Below are 19,208 nucleotides of genomic sequence, written 5' to 3' on the forward strand. Positions count from 1 at the left end.
CTAGCCCTTCCTGGAAGCCCACATTTTTCTCCCTAGAGCACAGCGTGCTGCAGCTAACTCGGGTGCTTTTCCTGTGTCCTCTCCCACACTCCCGTTTTCTGAGTTTCCTATACTGCGCTGGTGTTTCCCCCCTGTGTCTTCGCGGTGTCTCTGGAGGCAGGACCTGTTTCCCAGCACCCAGCACCCGGCACCCTGTCGGCACATCCATGTGGAGGGAACCAACGAATGGTTCAGTGCTTCCCAGCTCGGCCAAGCTGTTTGCTTTTCGCTGGTCAGGGTCTAAGGTCAACCAAACGCTTAAATGTTAAGTGCGGAAGCTGGGGGGAGCCTGTCATTTGCTCATTTTCTTTGACCGAAGGAGTTTTGTTCTTTTTACTCTTACAACGCTGCAAGGTATTTTACAAGGACTACTACTTTTGACGTTTGTATTGGTTATGACATTTTCAATACTGATATAAAGTACGTGTGACCTCATCCTCTTTCGCTGGGTTATGTAAGTGGGGAAGCCGCGAGCCCACTTCCTGATCCTGCAGTGCACAGGACACCCATCCCCGCAGCGGGAACCACTCTTACTTGTTGCCTTTGCTTTCGACTTCCAGCCGTGGGGAGTCCTCGGTGCGCACGTAGTCTTTAGACCAGGTGAATTCTGATTTCGGAGTCATCTGGTCACACTCAAAGTTCAACGAGATGACCCCGTCATCGTCCACACTCACGACCACCTCCTTGGTTCCTAGAAGACGAAAGAGAAGGCACTGGCACCTCGTGGGACTTCTCATTTGGGTGCTGTACTCTAGCCTTAAATCGAGGCCCTGCGCCTGGGCAAGGGAAAGCCCGCTGCCGAGGGTGATGGATGTTTTCGCTCCAAGATTCCGCTTTTATACGGCAGCAGGGAATTTAGCCAACGCGTCACGTCTCCCGCCTAGGAGGAGCCAATACGACAGAAGGGCTGTGCGACCGTGACCAGGAAGAGCTGCGATGTGACTGTCGGCTGCGGGGGAGTGGACTGACTGGGCTGTGATAAGGGGACGGGCAGCCTGGGGAAGAGGAGGATGGAACGGTCCCTATCGGGCCTGAATTCGCTTCAACCCTACCGGGACCCAATCCGTCATGAGGAGAGGGTAGAAAGAGTCAATGAAACTAAGGACAAACTGAAGGGGAGAAGCAGAGAGCATAAGAATTGCCTACATGCACATGTTCAAAGTCCTGCAACCATTCTGGAATGGAGAAATACACCAGAACTTGTTCCACTGAAGATAAAATCGTAAGTCAATTTAAAGAGGCTCCCCCTGAGCCGGGTGTGGTGGCGCATGCCTGTAATCCCAGCACTCTGGAGGCTGAGGCAGGAGGATCGCTGTGAGTTGGAGACCAGCCTGGGCTACATTCCCAGCTCCCAGCACTCTGGAGGCTGAGGCAGGAGGATCGCTGTGAGTTGGAGACCAGCCTGGGCTACATAGTGAGTTCCAGGTCAGTCTCAACTACATAGTGAGACCCTCTCTCAAAAAAATCAAAAAACAAAAACAAAAAAACCAAAACAAAACAAAAAAGAGGCTCCCTCTGGATTAGAATGCTCAAAGCTAGGAAAATCTTTCATCGAACTATGTGAAAATTTAAATGGAAATGGGTTTCCAGAGGTCTACTATATTTCAAGAAGATTGATTTTGGGATTTAAAACAATTCAGTTAGTTTTGAGTTTTAATAAATGGTGCCTGCATCCAGTATAGCAATTCAAAGAGAGTCTGGTACGGCACAGGACATAGCCACAGCTGTGCCTAGACCCTGCTTGAAAGAGGCAAAATATCCTACTCGAATTTATACTCATTCAGCTGCTGGCCTAAACCTGGTGTGTGTCAGTTACTACATTTCTGCGAAAATTAGATTTAGTCTTTGGATATAGCTTTATTTTCTCAAAAGTACTTCAATATCTTCCAAAAGCTGTTTCCCAAGGGAGTGATGTTTTCTCTCCAGATTGTATCATCCTGGACTATTGTCCAGTGACTTTGGCCAGTGGGACAGAAAATGTCACAAGTCCTTCCGGGGGAAGCTGAGAGGAGCCCTGGGCCCCGCAAGTGACACGAGGGGCTTGGTTCCCAAGCCTGCTGGTCAGTCTAACTTGTGCTCCTGTTTATGGCAGTGTGGGCTTCAACTATAAATCTCCAAAAAGTGATTTCAGTAGAGGGAAAGCTTAGGTTGAATACACTAGCTATAGGAGATTTTTAAACATTGCAGTTTTTTTCTGAGACAGCGTTTTGCTATGCAGTCAGGCTGGCCTTAAAATTGATATGTATCCCAGGCAGACTTTGAACTTATGGGGATCCTCCTGCCTCAGCCTCCTCAGTGCTGAGATTACAGGGATATACCACCATACCGGGCTTAAAATTCCTTTTATTTTATTTTTTTTAGAAAGGGTTATTTTCCTATTTGCCTACATAGATAACCTGAAACAATGAGCAGTTAAAGGCTTAATTGTTCATAAGCATGGCATCCACTGTGTATTCCTTGTACAGACTACATCCGCTCTCTTGGAAATTTCATTTCCAGGGCCAACAACACCTAACTAGTCCTCAACCTTCACTGATGTAAAGGGTGAACAGGTGCTTTTATTAAAACAAGACTAAACTGAAGGGTGCTGAGCTTTGAGTCACTATGACTTGCCTGGCTGAGCCCCTGGGAGAGCTCGGCTGGTCTGTCCTGTCTGTCCACCTGCAGCGCTGTGAGGGAGACAGAGTGGTGGACGCTGACTGACTAAGTCTGCTTCTGCTTTTGCGCAACATCCAATTTGGAGGCGGGATGGACGGCTCATATTAATCTCTGCCCACCTGTGGTACTTTGTAAAAAGGAAATGACTCATCTATCTCTACTTCCTGCTTACAATATTAAAGGCATAACTTAGGTGGACGGCAGGAAAGACCCTGCTCGGGTGGATTCTTTTAATGTGAAAGATTTGATTTTCCTGCAAACAAAGGAGCCACCAAGCTGGCAGAACGTGGACGAGTCCATTAGTTTTGCATTTCTCCTAACTCCTCAGGCAACCTTCATGCGGTGACACCTCACCTATTTGGACCTTCGCCCCAGACCAAGAAGTAAGGAAACACACCGAAGACCTAGTGCTGATGGGACAAAGGCCACTCATGAGCGCCTGGTGCGCCTGGAGAGCCCCGGGCTGTCACCACTCAGACCTCTCTGAGGTACTCGGCCGCTTTCCTCTGTGCAGTGAACTGAAGAAAGACAAGGGAGGGTCCCTGGCAGCATGGATGCCGAGGACAAGGCAATGCCAGCCAGAGGAGGCAGTGGGCCAAAGAGGAGCAGCGTGGGATACAGCTGAGCAGGGGACAGACAGCTCCTCTGTCACGACAGCGCACAGCAAACTACGCTGGGAACAAGGTGGGCGCCACAGAAACAGGAGCGTCGATCCCGCGTACCGCATCCCAGGCCCAAAAGCACCCATCGAGATGCCGAAGCGCTTGAAAGGGATTTCATCCGAAAGCCTTCAAATCTTCAAGTGTCTTTGCCTTAGTAGTAAACCCTCAGGCAAACAGAGAACTGGGCTTGTGAAACAAGAATGTGTTCAGATTTCAGAGTGGGCAGCTTTGGTGCCAAACCCAGGCAGCTGGGTGTAGGGGCGGCCACGCTAGGTTTCCGCCTCAACTGCCTGAGTTGCTGAGAGAAGAACACAGAAGTACTCTGGGAAGTTCCTTTTTGTAGAGCCACTGGTGAGCTTCTGTGAAAATGTGAAGTGAAACAAACAACGTTATTTGTTTTCCTTTTTAATCAGCATAGAATTTTTGAGACTCCAGCGATACACGAGCTTCTGCCTCGGTGTGTAAGTCTTACCTCTCCTATACAGTTCTAACGTGAGAAATGCGGGCATTTTTACAAAGCCTCAGATTAAACTTCATATCTAAAGTGAAGCAAGAGGTAGGAATCAGCCGCAGTGTGGCCCAGGGCCTGAGAGAGAGCTGCTATCTGCGAAGCCCGGCTTGGTCGGTTGTGTAAATCAGCACACCGCAAGCGGAGCGTGTCTTCAACCGACGCAAACCCCACTGGGGCTAGGGTGGGTACTGGTGGTTGATTCATTTCAATAAAGGGAACAAATTAAAAACATTTAAAACTATAGCACATTTGGGTATTGAAGGTTTAAAATGCAAAACTCATTAAGATGAGTACTTGCATTTTTATTTTAAAAAGCTGCACTACATGTTCAGTTCATCAAGAATAAGGTTAATATTGTACAGGAAAAGGTGCAATCTTTCATATTTTCCACATGAATTTACATGTGCCAGGGACTGGATTGGAAAAAAAAAAAACACTTTGAGAAAGTCAGTTTAAAATTGTAACATTTAGACGGGCATGGTGGCACACGCCTGTAATCTCAGCACTCAGGAGGCTGAGACAGGAGGATCACTGTGCGTTTAAGACCAGCCTGGGCTACACAGTGAGTTCCAGGTCAGTCTCAAACACACAGTGAGACCCTGTCTCAAACAAAACAAAACAAACCCAAACAAACAAACAAGAAAACACATCAACAGCTCATTATTTAAATGTTTCTTGAGTTCTATAACTATTCTCATTGGAAAAGAATGCTTAGTCCACTTAATATTGCCCCCAAAGGTACTTTAACAATATCACTAAAAATAAAATGAATTTATGGTTCAAAAATGCATGGTGGAAGTTCATTTAAATTCTTGGAGAATTTAAATGTATGCAGAAGTATTTAAGAAACAAGCCGGGCGCTTTCCTGCACATGGATGTGTTGGACGGTCGGTCTCTGTATTACAAGAGGACGTGGACCTGCACCTGAGAACTGACTTTCCCACACACTAAATGTACAAGGAGTTAATGTGGAATTCGGCTATGGGCAGAGTATTCTATCACAACTGTACACGTTACATGACATTCAGATGGATGTTCTTTGTATAAATGCTCTAGAAAAACCAAGATGAACCTAGAAAGCAGTGACAGAATTTCTAATATGCCCCAGGCTAAGCCAGCAGTGTCTTGTACAGATTAACTTGGTAGAAGGAAAAGACTGAGAGAAAAGTAGAGCTACAACAGTCTCAGATTTTCCTTTTAGAATGACCCATTTTGTTTTGTTTGTTTTTTGGGGGGAGCAAGATCTGGCTATGTAGTTTAAACTGGCCTTGAACTCACTATGTAGTCCAGGATGGTCTCAAACTCATAGCGATGTTCCTGCCTCGGCCTCCTCGGTGCAGGGATTACAGTCGCAATGACCACATCCAGCCTGTCCCAGGATTTAACTGAGCCTTTGCTGGAGTTTTGATACCAGCAATTGATTCAAGGTTGAACTTGATCAACACCTACAGACATTCAACTTGATTACCGACTGATTAAAATATTTTGTGATTTGCTGCGCAGAAGCAGCTCTACTGTTCTACGGTCCACATGAGGGGATCCCCGTGGATGGTCTCCTCCCATTGAAAGACCAACCCACTTCCCCACAAAGTCAGGCTGGAAACACCAACCAAAAGTTGTCACGACTTAGATTTTTCTCGGAAATGACCTTTGTGCTCAAGATCGCAGAGAATTCAGGAGACAGGTGGGGAAAAAGAGATTATTTTGACTGGAAAGGGACTGAAGAATTGTCCCCAGTCAGCAACGCCACCCCGCACCAAGCCTTGATGAGGACACAGCTGTGCACACTTGGCTTTTAAGGTCCTTCGGAGCAGGAATCCCCACACAGGAACCAGTGAAGGTGCGGCCCACGGCTAGAACGAGCAGTCTGAACACTGACCAACGCCATCCGCCCTTTCTCTTCTCAGTAAATACATGAATACAGAATTTCAGTTAAGGCTGAAATAAAATCCCAGCACACTGCTTGCTTCCCTATACATTTTGTAATCTGAAGAGAGTTCTTTTTTTTACATCAGCACTGCCATCTCACATTTATAATACGCTCTAGTTATTCGTCCTTTCCCAAGATGTGTGTGCATATTTTTTAAAAACAGAGTGTGGGAATGGGTAAAGGAGATGGAAGTGAGTGACTCCCAACCGGTCACACGGAGCCCACGGCCTGTGTTTAAGGTGAGGCTGCTGGGTGACTCGGCACCTGGGCCAGGTCCTGGACTCGCTGGACACGTCTTTCCCAACTCATCCTTCTGAGCCAGGCGGGTCCCGTGAGCTGCCGAGGATCGAGGGCGCATACACTGAGGCCAACAGCCACACCCGACGGCCAAAGCGCGATAGTCACTCGCTATGTTTTCATCCATAGATCAACTCCTATGTAATACACCAGGTTCTGTTCTAGTTCTCAGCGAGTAGACACAGCAGACAGCTACTGTTTCACAGGAGCTCAGAGCGAACGCCTATCTCCCAAGCCTGCATTCAGCACGGATCACCCAAGGAGTTATACGAACACAGAAAGCTTTGTCCAGACATTCTGATTTGGCTGGCCAGGAGCACAGTGTGGATACCAGCGTTACTGAAGTTCTGCAGTGCTTCTCAAAACAGCCAAGGCCGAGCGACTGTGCCAGTGGGTGAGAGAGACCGGTGCGTAGGCAGATTGCTAAGGCCAGGTTTCCCGCTTCGGATCCCTCGGGGTTTCCCCAGGAGGTCCCGGCGCATGCGTACCTCCCTGCCTTGCCAGTTCTAGACACCAGGGTTGCAATATGCCTTTGGTGACTAGGCTGTCAGCTCGACCCAACTCTTTTACCCTCTGGTAGCGAGTGCCTTCTCCTAACCCGCTTGTTCTTCATGACCCGGTCCTAGTTTCCGGTAACCTGATTCCTTCTTGGGACCCTGCCCGGTGCCCAGGTTCTCCTGCCCACTGCCCTGTTCTCTGGCAAGATCGCCTGCAGCCTATCCTGCCGGCCAGCTGCCCTCGAGATCACCTCTGCCTCCAACTGATCTCGCTCACCTGGCCTCCTGCTGCACCCTGGCCGGATGCAACACCCACAGATGCTGTTTTTAAAATATCAAATACCAGGAAGAGAATTTTTTTCTTTAGGTACCAACAAATCCACACTAGGAGTAGCTGTTAAGCCTATTCCGTTTCTGGGCTTCTTTCGTGGGAAAGCACAACACGGTCCATTATTGTCTGGAATCTCGTCACCAGGACAATCAGACTGCAGCAGAGGCCAGGCCACATACAGCTGTTGGCCTATTTTTTGACTTCAAAGGGAGACCAAGTGATCCTACCATGCCCAGGGGATTAAGTTAATGTTTAGCTGGAATTCAATTCCACTTGAGATATCTTGTTAGATGTGTGGTTTGCTGTTACATGATAAGCTTTATTTTCTACCTGAAATTTTAATAATGTATCCCCAGAGAAGCTGTTTTTCAGAAACAGCAACCCAAGATTCACATCCCAAACTTGAAATGGAGAACATCTTCTCCCTCCCGGGCCCTGTGTCTTCTAACACCAAACAAATATGTGGAAAAAGTAATAGACCGATACTTAATGAAATTAATGAATATAGACAACTTACAGCTACCTCAGTTTTTACAGGGATGTGGAGTCTGGCAGTGTCTCTAGATACCTATCACACTTTTTTTTTTGAGACCAGGTCTCGCTATGTAGTTGAGACCAACCTGGGACTCACTGTATAGCCCAGGCTGGTCTCTAACTCACAGTGATCTTCCTGCCTCAGCCTCCTGGGCGCTGGGATTATAGGTGTGCACCACCACTCCCGGCTCCTACCAGACTTTTGTAAGGTTACTTGTGTCAGAGCCCCATCTGCAAATCAGCTCTAAGAGAAGCCAAAGGCAACTGTGAAAAGATGGGAAGGGGCACCGAGTACCCCAAAACCTCAGCAGGAACCTCATTTCCTAGTTTATGGCCTCATTGGCTATGGAGATGCTTTATAAATACATCACCCCATGCTGTGACTGGCATTTCTGCCGGACAGCAAACCCAGTGTGTGGCACCTACCCAAAGGCCCATGCAGCACCAGGCACGCAGGAAGAGCTCCAGAAAAGCACATTGCAACAGTGAATGTGCCCGCTGCCCACAAGTCAGGTTCAGATGTCCCTGGAGTGTTGATGCCCCGTGAGGGAAGCGTTTCGACTTTGTGTCCCGGACTCCCAGGCCGGAGCCAGTGCTTCCAGGAGGGTTCATGTGGAGCTGAGGGCACCTGCATCTGCAGCTGCTGCTCGATTCTATTCCGGAAGGGAAGGGCCACAGAAATGACCTTTGTTTGGTGCCACAGTCCAAAGCTGCAACACTAAACTCTCACCTAGGTGGTCACGAGTAGACCCTTTTCTGGTGGCAAAATTTCCCTAGTGGTGGCTCTGTTAACGTCGTGCCTGGCCACCTGCCATTTCAGAGCTATGGACGAGAAAGCAGGCAGCTGATGTGAGCTGCCTTCAGCCAAGCCATTTGCTAGATGGAGGGCCTGCTCGCGGCACACTCTAGCTGCCCTGCGCATGTCTACGTGGTACCTTTAATTCACACAGTGGGCTCCCGCAGGAACGTATGGCCCGGTGGCTCTGTGTGCTGCCTCTCCTCCAGTATCTCTGCTCCCAGCACGTCTCCAGGGTCTTACAAAGGTTACAGATGAGAAGTGTGGCACTGTCCCCAGATACCTGCCTCACTTCTGCGAAGGCCACTCTGCCACACCCACGTCTAAAACGAGTTGAAGAAACACTGAAGACAGGAGAAAATAGGAAGACGGCAGAGTTTCACAAAGAGAGGACTTTTGCTCTGATTTTTCAAGTCACAGGGAGTAAAAGTAGGGTTTCCTTGATGTTCACATTGTTTTCTCATCAAGAAAATAATTACATTATGTATCTGCTTTTGGAATATTTCAGCTCTGATGGTAGGGGTAGATTAAAGATAAAGCCTTGGACTGGAACAAATGTAAACTGAAAAACAACAGAATACAGAGGGTCATCAAGAAGATTATACAAATTATGGATTGAAACCTCTACAAACTGTGAGCTAAATAAACATTTACCCTGGGTGGGGGAAAGACCATACACCCTGACCAAGTTGGATTTATCCCAGGAATGCCCGAATGGTTCAACATACATGAATCAATAAATGTAATACACTATATTAACAGAGTCAAGAACAAAAACCATATGATTCTCTCAATAGGTGAAGAAAAAGCATTGGACAAAATTCAACACCCATTCATGATAAAAACCCTGCAAGAAATTGGAATAGATGGTCTTTATCTCAACTTGATAATGGCTATTATGAGAAGCCAACAGCCAACATCATACTAAATTGTCAAAACCTGAAATCCTTCACACTAAAATCAGGAACAAGACAAGGATGTCCACTATCACCACTCCTGTTCAGTATAGTTTTGGAAACATTAGCCACAGCAGTTAGACAAGAGAAAGAAATAAAAGCAATAAAGATAGGAAAGGAAGAAGTGAAACTGTCATTATTTGATGATATGATACTCTACATAAAAGACCCAAAGAACTCCATCAAAAGACATCTAGACTTGATTGACAGATTCAGTACAGTAGCTGGATGCAAGCTAAATACTCAAAAGTCAATAGCTTTCTTGCACACAAATAACAGTCTCAATGAGAGTCAAATTAGGGAAACAATTCCTTTCACAATAGCATTAAAAAAATGAAATATCTAGGAATCAATCTAATGAAGGAGACAAAAGGCTTCTACACTGAAAACTATAGTACTCAAAAAAAAAAAAGAGAGATTGAAGAGGATATAAGACAATGGAAAAATATACCTTGTTCCTGGAAGAATCAATATAGTAAAGATGGCCATACTTCCAAAACTTCTATACGGATTCAATTCAATCCCTATTGAAATCCCAACAGTATATTTCATAGAACTAGAGAAAACAATCCAAAAATTCATTTGAAATCAGAAGAGACCTAGAATAGCAAAAGCAATTCTAGGCAACAGAGACATGGCAGGGGTATCACAATCCCCAATTTGAAGCTATGATACAAAGCCACTGTGATAAAAACAGCATGGTACTGGAAAAGAAACAGACCTGAGGATCAGTGGAACCGATCAGAAGAAGCAGAAACAACTCCGACACACTCAGCTTCCTCATCTTTGACAAAGAAGCCAAACACCCTTTCTGGAGGAAAGGTAGCCTCTTTAATAAATGGTGCTGGAAAAACTGGATTTCAACTTGTCAAAGATTAAAACTAGACCCTTATCTTTCACTAAAATCCAAGTGGATTAAAGATATAAATATTAAAGCAGAAATACTAAACTTGCTGGAAGATAAGTTAGGTAGAACTCTTGAAGATATAGGCATAGGAAAAGACTTTATGAACAAATAAATCCTCAGTAGCATGGGAACTAGCAGAAAGAATCAACAATTGATCTCATCTTTTAAAAAGCTTCTGCACTGCCAGAGAAATCACAAGCAGAGCTGAGACAACCTACAATGTAGGAAAAAATTTTTACCAGCTGCTCCTCAGACAAAGGTCTACTATCTAGAATATATAAAGAACTCAAAAAAAAAAAAACCAAAAACAAAAACAAAAAACCAGACCCCCACAAATATAAAGACCCAGTTCAAAAATGGGCATCTGAAATGAACAGACATTTCTCAAAGAAGCAAAAATAAATAATCATATGAAAAAAATGTTCAACATCACTGGTTATTCAAGAGATGCAGATGAAAACAACACTGATTCCATCTCATCCCAGTAAGAATGGCAGCTATTAAGAAATGAACCAGCTGGTGGGGTTGGGGGGAAATAGGAACCCTTCTTCCTTGTAGGTGGGAGTGCAGATTGGTGAAACAACTGTGGAAATCAATACGGAGATACCTCAAACAACTGGAATTAGAAGTCCATCCCATTTGACCCAGCCATCCCTCTGCTGGGTATCTCTCCAAAAGAATTTTAAAAATCATACCACAGCAATATATGCGTACCCATGTTTATATCGGCGCAGTTTGTAATAGCTAAAACTTGGAAACGGCCCAATTGCCCATCAACTGGAGACTGGATAAAGAAGATGTATTTTTTTTACATAAAATGAAATACTATTCAGCCATAAAGAACAAGAAACTAGAGAGATTTCTGGTTAGGTGGATGCACATTGAGGCCATACTCTTAAGTGAAATTAATAAGTTACACATCTGTAAATACCGAATAGTTTCTCTGGTGTGAAAAAGTAAAACTGCAAATAAGGATAAAAATGTATAATTGATATTGTGTAATAAGAAGAAAGTCTAAAAGAGTAGAGGAAGTGGGGCGGTAGGGGAAAGGGAAAAAGGGAAAAGAAAAAATATGTGAAAGGAAACAAAATCTTTGTAAACAGGGAAGGGTGGAGGGGCTGGGGGGAGAGCAGGGGAATGGGAAAAATGAGAACCTGGTAAGTCATGAATAGGTACAAGATCCCAGTGAAGACTGTAACTGTCGTATACCTAAAATATACTAATAAATTTAATAAAGATACCTAAATAACTGGTTCGTCTCTTGTTTTTCTGGTTCCTATCTTTATCCTGTTTTATCTCTAGTACTTTCTCACATGTAACTTTAATGAACTGAAATATATAACTTTAACACAACAGGGACCGGCCGATGCAAGTGTTACTCCTGGGTAGTGACCTGAACTCCGCGGGCGGGCACACGTCCGTCCGGCTTTGTCCTCGGAGTGAAGGAGAGACGGCTCTCCCTGCCGCAGTCCGGCATCCCCCGCCTGCCTCAGCTCTGCGGCCCATTCAAGCAGCGCTGCTGTTAGCTTAACCTGGGGTCAGTGAGCAATGGCCTGGGGGCTGAGTCTGGCTTATGGCCTCTTTTGATATTTCTAAGCAGTTGGATAAAAAAATCAAAACAAGAGGAATATTTTAAGATGAGAAACTGAGGTAGAAACCAAATTTTATAACGCACAGCACAAGGTACACCCGAATGCACCTAATCACAGTCTACCTGGACCGCACGCCTCTGGTTTATATTGCCCTCGGCTGCTTTCAGGCCAAGGCTGGCTGCGTGGTTGTGAGTCAGGCCATGCGGCTGTAAGGCCAACAGCGTTTACTGTCTGCCTTTCCAAGAAAGTTTGCTGCCCGGGTCTAACTCGAAAGTTACAAGTCCATAAATACGTCCCGCATTCCTTTAAGCACTGTGCCTGCCCATGGATCTCTCCAGCCTTCTCTGTGATGAGAGAAGATCTGATGCGGCTTCTCGGCCAGGACACAATGGGAATAACTTCCCGGGGGTTGGGCTCGGCAGAGATGGTCTAGGAGGCATCATTTGATCCAGAATTTCCCTGTTTTTGGAGCAAGAAGAACCCGGGCCATCTGACGCCTAGTGTGTCCGGTCCCGAGGCCCCGTGTAGGGGGAAGCACTTGTCACTCGGAAGGGTCACCTCGTCAGTGTCTCAGACGTCACACACTCAGGATTTTGACAGTTTACACAGTGAGGTGCATCCCGTCTGTGTGTGCACGCATGTGACAGAGGACTGAACCTAGGCCCTAGGGCCAACCGGGCAATTTCTGAACCACAAGAGATGAGTCTCAAGGAGGAAGCAAAAGCCCACCTGGACGAGTTTCTGCCACCACAGGGCCTGCGAGGTCAGACGGCTTCCCGACGCCCACCTGGTTGACAGCTCGGACCCGGAACACGTAGCTGACGCCCTCCTGGAGGTCTTGCACCTGGAAGAGGCAGGTGCAGAGGCTGTGGGTCTGAGGTCGCGGGCGCACACTGGCGCACTGGGGGCAGGCTGGCGCTCCACAGCCTCCCCTCTGGGCCGGCAGGATCCCGCCCACTCCAAGGTTCTACTGCGTTTAGATCACCCGACGGCTTCCAGCATCAGACGTGTAGTCAGCCGCCTGGTTCTTTGGTCAAAAAGGCAGAATGAAAAGTGTTGACATCAGTGCACAGCCGCAGCCGCACCCCGGCGCCAGTCCGCTCGAGACATTCCAAGAGTAACTTCAGATGAAACCGTGAGCAGGAGAATGAAAACCTGGGCTCACAGACACTTGAAGTTTGTTTAAATGCACGTTCAAGCACCAGAACACAAACGAAGTTTCTTCCGGTAAATTTACTGTAAATATTTTTCCTTTGATGACAATTACCATCATTGTGAATGTAAGCAATTTGTAAATAATCAAAGTGCACTGAAACTCTAAACTTCAAATTCTCAGTAATTAAGACCCCCTGCCAAGCGCATACCTCAGTGTTCCCTGGCTTCTTCGGATTCAGTGCAGCATTCAGGATCTACTTGCTGCGTGTCAGTCCTACCACACCACATCTTGTGACTTCTCTGATTCTTAATTGTCCCATTACCATTCCGATTACTAATAAATGGTTAGTACTTTATCAAAGTTAACTTTTAATTTTTAAAACATGTGACTTTGATTTTTTTTTTTTTTTGGTTTTTTTGAGACAGGGTCTCACTATGTAGTGAGACCGACCTGGAACTCACTATGTAGCCCAGGCTGGTCTCAAACTCACAGGGATCCTCCTGCCTCAGCCTCCTGAGTACTGGGATCACAGGTGTGCGCCACCAGGCACAGCTAAAACATATGACTTTTAATAGATAAATAGAAGAAATTTATTACACAGAGAAATATAATTTCCCCCTAATTGTATGATTCAGATCAATATCTAAAGTTGGATTTAAATCAAACATTTGTTCAACTAGGTGAAGCATTTGTGATCACACATTCAAACAAGTTGGGCCTTAAAACTTACATTTTTAATCCATTTACTTGTATTTGTATGATGACAGAATGTAGTGAGAGCTTTCACTGGAGCTGAGGATTTTTTGAGATGAATGTCAATCTGTAAGTGGTCTTGGACTTGGACACAGGACATTTGACAAATCTGAAGTTCTACATTGAGAAATAATGCCAGGCAGGAAGCTGCAGGCTTGCAGCAAGGAGCCGACACATTTCCTTGTTGCGCTAAAAACAGACAGGCACCTGATGCACCTGCACCTGCCCACGGGTGAAGCGGTGCTGGGAGGCAGAGGAGGGAGAGGCCCGTGGGCCTCAGCAGCTCCACCAACGAGCGGTGCGCGTGCATTGCTCTCCTGTCCTTGCCCTTGCTCTGCTCCGGAACGGCAGCACTCCCTTGCCTGCTCCCTCAGGTCTCTCACCCCTTCCACTTACACCCTCCCTCCCTCCCGGCCACTAGGCTGTGATGACCAATGAAAAGGAAACGGGAAGTGTGGCCCTGGGTCACACTGCGTTAGTGTGAGGGCGGAGTGCGACTTTCCGGGTGAGGGCCGAGTGACAAGCCCTGTGGTCACCTACCCAAGGGTTTCCAAGGCCTGCTGGGGACTCGGGGTCAGAGTTGGCGGCTCCGGCCCGCAGTCTCTGGCACGCAGAGTAAGGCGCTGGCTCAGGCAGCCCTGCCAGGGAGCCCAGGGGGCACCATGGTGAGCAAGCAGCTGAGGTCGCCAGGTGGCTGAGTGCAGGGTGCAAACCCCTGAGAGCTCAGGGAAGAGCAGGTGGATCCGGGGACGCCCAGGAGCCCACAGAGACGCAGACTGCGTGAACTCCGTGCACACAGTGCCCGGAGGAGAGAGCCACCTGCATCAGCTAGAGGCGGGAAGACAGGGTCGCAGTAGCCCTGAGCTGTGGGTGACAGGGGAAGGCTGAAGCCAGGGAGAGAGGGGAGGGAGGAGGTGCTGGTGGGTGTTTTTCGGAGCCTGGCTGAGGAGCTCAGGTTAAATTATCACCAAGCTGCTGCAGCGTCAGGAAAGTCCCAGCCACAGCCACTGCTGCCTGGGATCTTACCAGGAGCCCAGTGTGCGAAACAGGCCAGAGCAGAGCACTGTTTTCATCTTGCCAACTGTGCATTTGTTTGCTAAGAGGACAGGGTCTTGCTATGTAGTTCCAGCTGGCCTTGAACTCACTATGCGGCCCAAGTTGGCCTCAAACTTGTGGTGATCCTCCTGCCTCAGCCTCCTGAGCCCTGGAATGACAGGTGTGCAGTCACCATGCCCAACCTATCTTACCAACTTTAAAGTTAATATCAGTAGAGTAGATTTTCCTTTTTAGAGCCAAAAAGCATGCCAAGGTCCCAGCACTTCCTACCTTCAGGTACGTATTCTTAACGGCAGCCTTGTTGAGTCCTCGCCATTGGTCGTCTTTGGCCTTGGCCTCCTTCAGGTCCACAAAGTAGCCAGTGACCGGGGTCCGCCCAGAGTGCACTGGGGGCTTCCACTGCAGGACCAGGGAGCTCTTCCGGACCTCGCTGTACCTGAGGCTGTGCGGAGGTCCTGGGAGGGAGAGCAGGGGAGAAGGGAGATCCGTGAGCAGAGGGCACCACGTAGATCGGGAAACTCAGATGGGTACCTTGCACCTGCAAGGACCGCTCGCAGGGCCTCGCGCCAGTGTGCGTCTGTCACCCAGCATTCCCGGGAACATGGGCATTTGCATCCCATGACTGGGCCACACGGCTTCCCAAGGCCATCACCGGGACGTGGGCACGAGCACTAGTGGGGACGAGCACTAGGGGCGCCCAGGGCTGGCTTGGGTCCTCGCGGGGACCTCTCCCCAGAGCTGCTGCAGGGTCCGTTTCCTACCACTGCTGGGTGACCACCTAAAACCATGGAAGACAGCGGCTGCACTGGGCGGCATCTCTCCCGAGGGGGCCGGGTGGCTCCCTGAAGTACACAGCGCACGGACTCTTCACCACAACAAGCACAGGGGACCGCAGGCCTTGACCCTGCTGCATAACCCCGGGCACTTCACGTCCAGCGACCCTATCGTCCTTAAGAACTGACAGAAATCGCACAGATGAGTAACGCTCCCTCTGCACGCCCCCTGCGTTCCTGGGGTCCAGACCACCACGACTGCCCTCATCTCCGCGGGGCGGCAGGTGCTCCTCGGGTGCCACCTTTATGTTTTTCTCTTCCTCCTCCTCCTCGTCCTCTTCAGTCTTCTTCCTTTCTTTCTACGCCCGATTTCTAACCAGCCAATCAAAACCGCCGAAGTGACTCAAGGCGGCCTAAGAGCACCTCCAAACACGGAATGAATCACGCGCGACTTGGCATTTTGCAATCCACGGTTAGGTGTTGGTTAGATCACTCAGCTGGGCGTAGTTTCAAATACGTGTCATCCTTGTGTTCTATGTCTCACGTGGAGACACATTTAAATATTAACAGGAAATCCCCTCCACCAGCGTGTGCAGCAGCCACACCCAGGGGCACCCGTCCTTCCCAGGGAGGCTGGGCCCCGCTGCGTGCTACGCCTCCCCTGTCCCCAGTCCCCAGTCCGGGCCTGCCCTGCTGCGCCCTGCCATGCACCATTTAACTGAGGCTCAGCCTCGTCTGAGCGTGCAGCTGCCCCACTTCCCCGCCTCTCAGGAGCTCCCGGTCACAGAGCTCAGCAGGGCCAGGCCGGCCAGCTCTCGGAGGGCCTGCTGCACTGCCACTTTCTGCAAACTAGGACATCGCTTTCGCTTGAAACCCTTTCACCAGCCTGCTCAGAGTTTCCTTTTCTGGTCATTTGTGGTTCACTTTATCCAGGAGTGCTAAAAATGTGAACACAAACGCACCTGTGTGCAGGAAGTAGAGAGAACTTTTCAAGAGGCCCGGAAGGGGAGAGCGCTGGCCTCGTGTGTTTGCCGAGCGAGCCCTCACCCTCGGAGTTTGTCCCCTCACACTCAGCAGACAGGTGGCTCAATGGCGCTCCCTGGGTGAAGGCAGCAGATTGCTCTGCCCAGCTCCAGGGCTTCCCACAGAGGACAGGAGGCCCTGGGGGCAGGTCTGTGCCCACCCGCCAGGGAGCTGAGGAGGCCTATGGCCGCCATGCCCATTCAACAAGGCAGCTGTCAAACCAGGTGGACAGCTGAGTCTCTGTGACGCCCAGACTGTTTGGGTCTGTGAAGTCAGGGCCACTGGAAACAAAATAAAGTCACCCAGCAAACACAGGAACATTGCTAGCTTCAATCTTGAGCAGCTTAGTGAATTTGTTCATACTCAACTCTTACATTTTCTTACTAGCTCTGTAACAAGGTTAAGCCTTGCTCTTCCCTAGTTCATTTCCTGCCCACCCAACAACCTTCCATGATGAATTCAAAAGGAGATGATTTGCCAGCCAGGTTCCAGGGTCTTTCTTGTGGAGCAGGGTTTAGAAAATATGGAGGGCGAGGAGAAGGGAGAGGGGAGAGAGAGAGGAGCCAGCAGAGAAAGCAGACTCCAGAAGCAGGCGGGCACATCCGCCTGTCTGTGTAACACAACCACGAGCTGGGAAGAGGGAGGAGAAGCCACCCAGGCTGGGTCTGCAGTGCTTTGGGAGTTGAGGCCCCAGAGCGAGGGGAGATTGTGTGCTGCGCTACGGAATGCAGGGTGTTGGGAGAAGTTCTGCTGTGGAATGTGAGCTGGGTGCCCTTTAATGGTCCTTAAGGCACAAAAGCAAAGAGTAGATTCCTTTCGAAGGCTCTGCTAGCTCCTAGGTTGTTTTGCCTCTGTCAACCCTACCCCAGGCAGTATGAACTCCTCTGGAATTTATTTGAAACACAAGTGTAAGGAATTTATTCTTAACTTCACATTGCTATCACTTAGTATTATCATAAAACTATTTTAGGTGTGCGAGGGGAACTGAAGTGGGCTGTGTAGCTAGCGCCTTGGTAGTCAGGCCGCAAGGTGCAGGTGCTGGGGAAGCCACCCCAAGTCCAGCGGGCGACCCTGCCCCCTTACCGGGCACAGCGATGGTCCACTCCTCACACCTGAAGCCCTGGCTCACGGCTGACGGTGCCCCCAGGCCGGCGATGTTCACGGCCGCCACTTGGAACTGGTACACCATGTTCTCCTTCAAGTTGCTGATCTGCAGGAGGTGAATGTTACAGGTTTGCGATTTCTCATCACCTCTTTTGATCTATGTACCTCCAGGCTGTGTGCCGGTGGATTCACCACCTGCTGGCAGCCGGAGGACACGGGACGGTACCAGAATGGCAGTCCTGGCACCGAGTCTCTCCATGAAGGAGAGGGTGCTACACGTGTCACTCAGGTCCTTCGCCGGCTGGTTTGGGGTTCGTCAAAAGGGAAATCATCCTGGGTGAACCTGACCCACTCAGGTAGGGTCTCCGGAGGACTCGGGCCCTCCCTGGAACGTCACTGGCCTGGGCCTCGGAGAAACGAAGCTGGGTTGCCTCAGCCCTCGGGACGCAAGGAGCTGAACTCCGCCAAGAGTCGCAGTGTCCAGAACACAAGCTCTTGGCGCGGTCCCAGCCCTGCGCACACTCAGACTGTGCCCTCGTGAGACCCGGCAGAGCGCCCAGCAGGCTGTGCCCAGGCCCTGTCTCACGGACGGCGCTGACAGACAGCAGCGGTCACTCTGCGTCACAGTGTGCGCTCACTTTCTACGCACTGGTGGAAATCTGCCGCACGAACACACACAACGTGGATGGTGAGCTAGAGTTCAAGTGTCACAACTCTTACAATGCCCCCAAAGTTTACTGTGTCATCGAGTATTTTCTGGGTTCCTTAAAGTGACCTGGGTAGTTGTGAGGGTGAATACACACGATGAAAGAATGCACATGAAAACATCTGCCAAGTAGAAACGACACAGTACACCACTGTGCAAAAAGCTTATGTAAACTGCAGGATAGGTAAAATAGGACCATGCAGTGCAGCAAGAAGAGAAAATAATGGACAATCAGGTGCAAAACAAGAGAGAATTTATAAACTGATAGGGAGCCAAAAGAATTACACAGTGTACAGCACAGAAAGACAAAAGCTGTCTGAGAAAAAAGACAAGTTTCCCTCAAATGAGAAAGGGACTATGTTGACAGGTGTGTGGCAGCAATGGGCCAGAAGGTAAGGGAAATGTGTATTCAAAGCACCGAAGAAACAAAAGCAAAAAACCATAACGGATTTTTTTTTTTTACCCAAAAGAAATATTTCTGGAGAATGAGAAAAAATTAATGATATTTACAGACAAACAAAAATAAAGACAGTTTGCCCTCAGAACATCCTCACAAAGAGAAATTCTAAAACATTTAAGGCAACAGGAAATAGTCTCAGGCAGAAGGTCAAAGATGAAGAATTAAAACCAAATAAAACGGGGCCAGGGATTTGGCTCAGTGGTTCTGCCGCCTACCTCGCAAGGTCAAGGCCTGAGTTCGATCCCTGGTACCAAAAAAATATAAAAAACAAAAAAACAAATACAATGGTAAGTATATAGATAAATCTAAACAAATATTGTCTCTATAAACAATAACCAACATACTATTTGTATTTAAAAACAGAACCCAAGGGCCAAGGATTTAGCTCAGTGGTGCCACTGCCTGCCTCACAAGCAAGCGCAAGGTCCTGTGTTCAATCCCTGGTACAAAAAAAAAAAAAAAAAAAA

At 48.4% G+C, this 19,208-nt stretch overlaps 1 protein-coding gene across 1 annotated transcript in view; it reads right to left on the reverse strand.

The window, feature by feature from the left end:
- Myom1 (myomesin 1) overlaps positions 1-19,208 on the reverse strand; it is a 140,244-nt gene that overhangs the window by 31,063 nt on the left and 89,973 nt on the right. Inside the window, exons 20-23 of the mRNA XM_010638739.3 lie at positions 17,555-17,681; positions 14,946-15,130; positions 12,440-12,554; positions 574-730 (exon numbers count right to left, since the gene is read on the reverse strand). Of these exons, the coding sequence (XP_010637041.1) occupies positions 574-730; positions 12,440-12,554; positions 14,946-15,130; positions 17,555-17,681 (584 nt within the window). The remainder of the gene's footprint in view (positions 1-573; positions 731-12,439; positions 12,555-14,945; positions 15,131-17,554; positions 17,682-19,208) is intronic.

The sequence above is a fragment of the Fukomys damarensis genome, unplaced genomic scaffold, assembly GCF_012274545.1.
Source record: "Fukomys damarensis isolate Sample0158 unplaced genomic scaffold, DMR_v1.0_HiC HiC_scaffold_30, whole genome shotgun sequence".
Classification (NCBI taxonomy): Eukaryota; Metazoa; Chordata; class Mammalia; order Rodentia; family Bathyergidae; genus Fukomys; species Fukomys damarensis.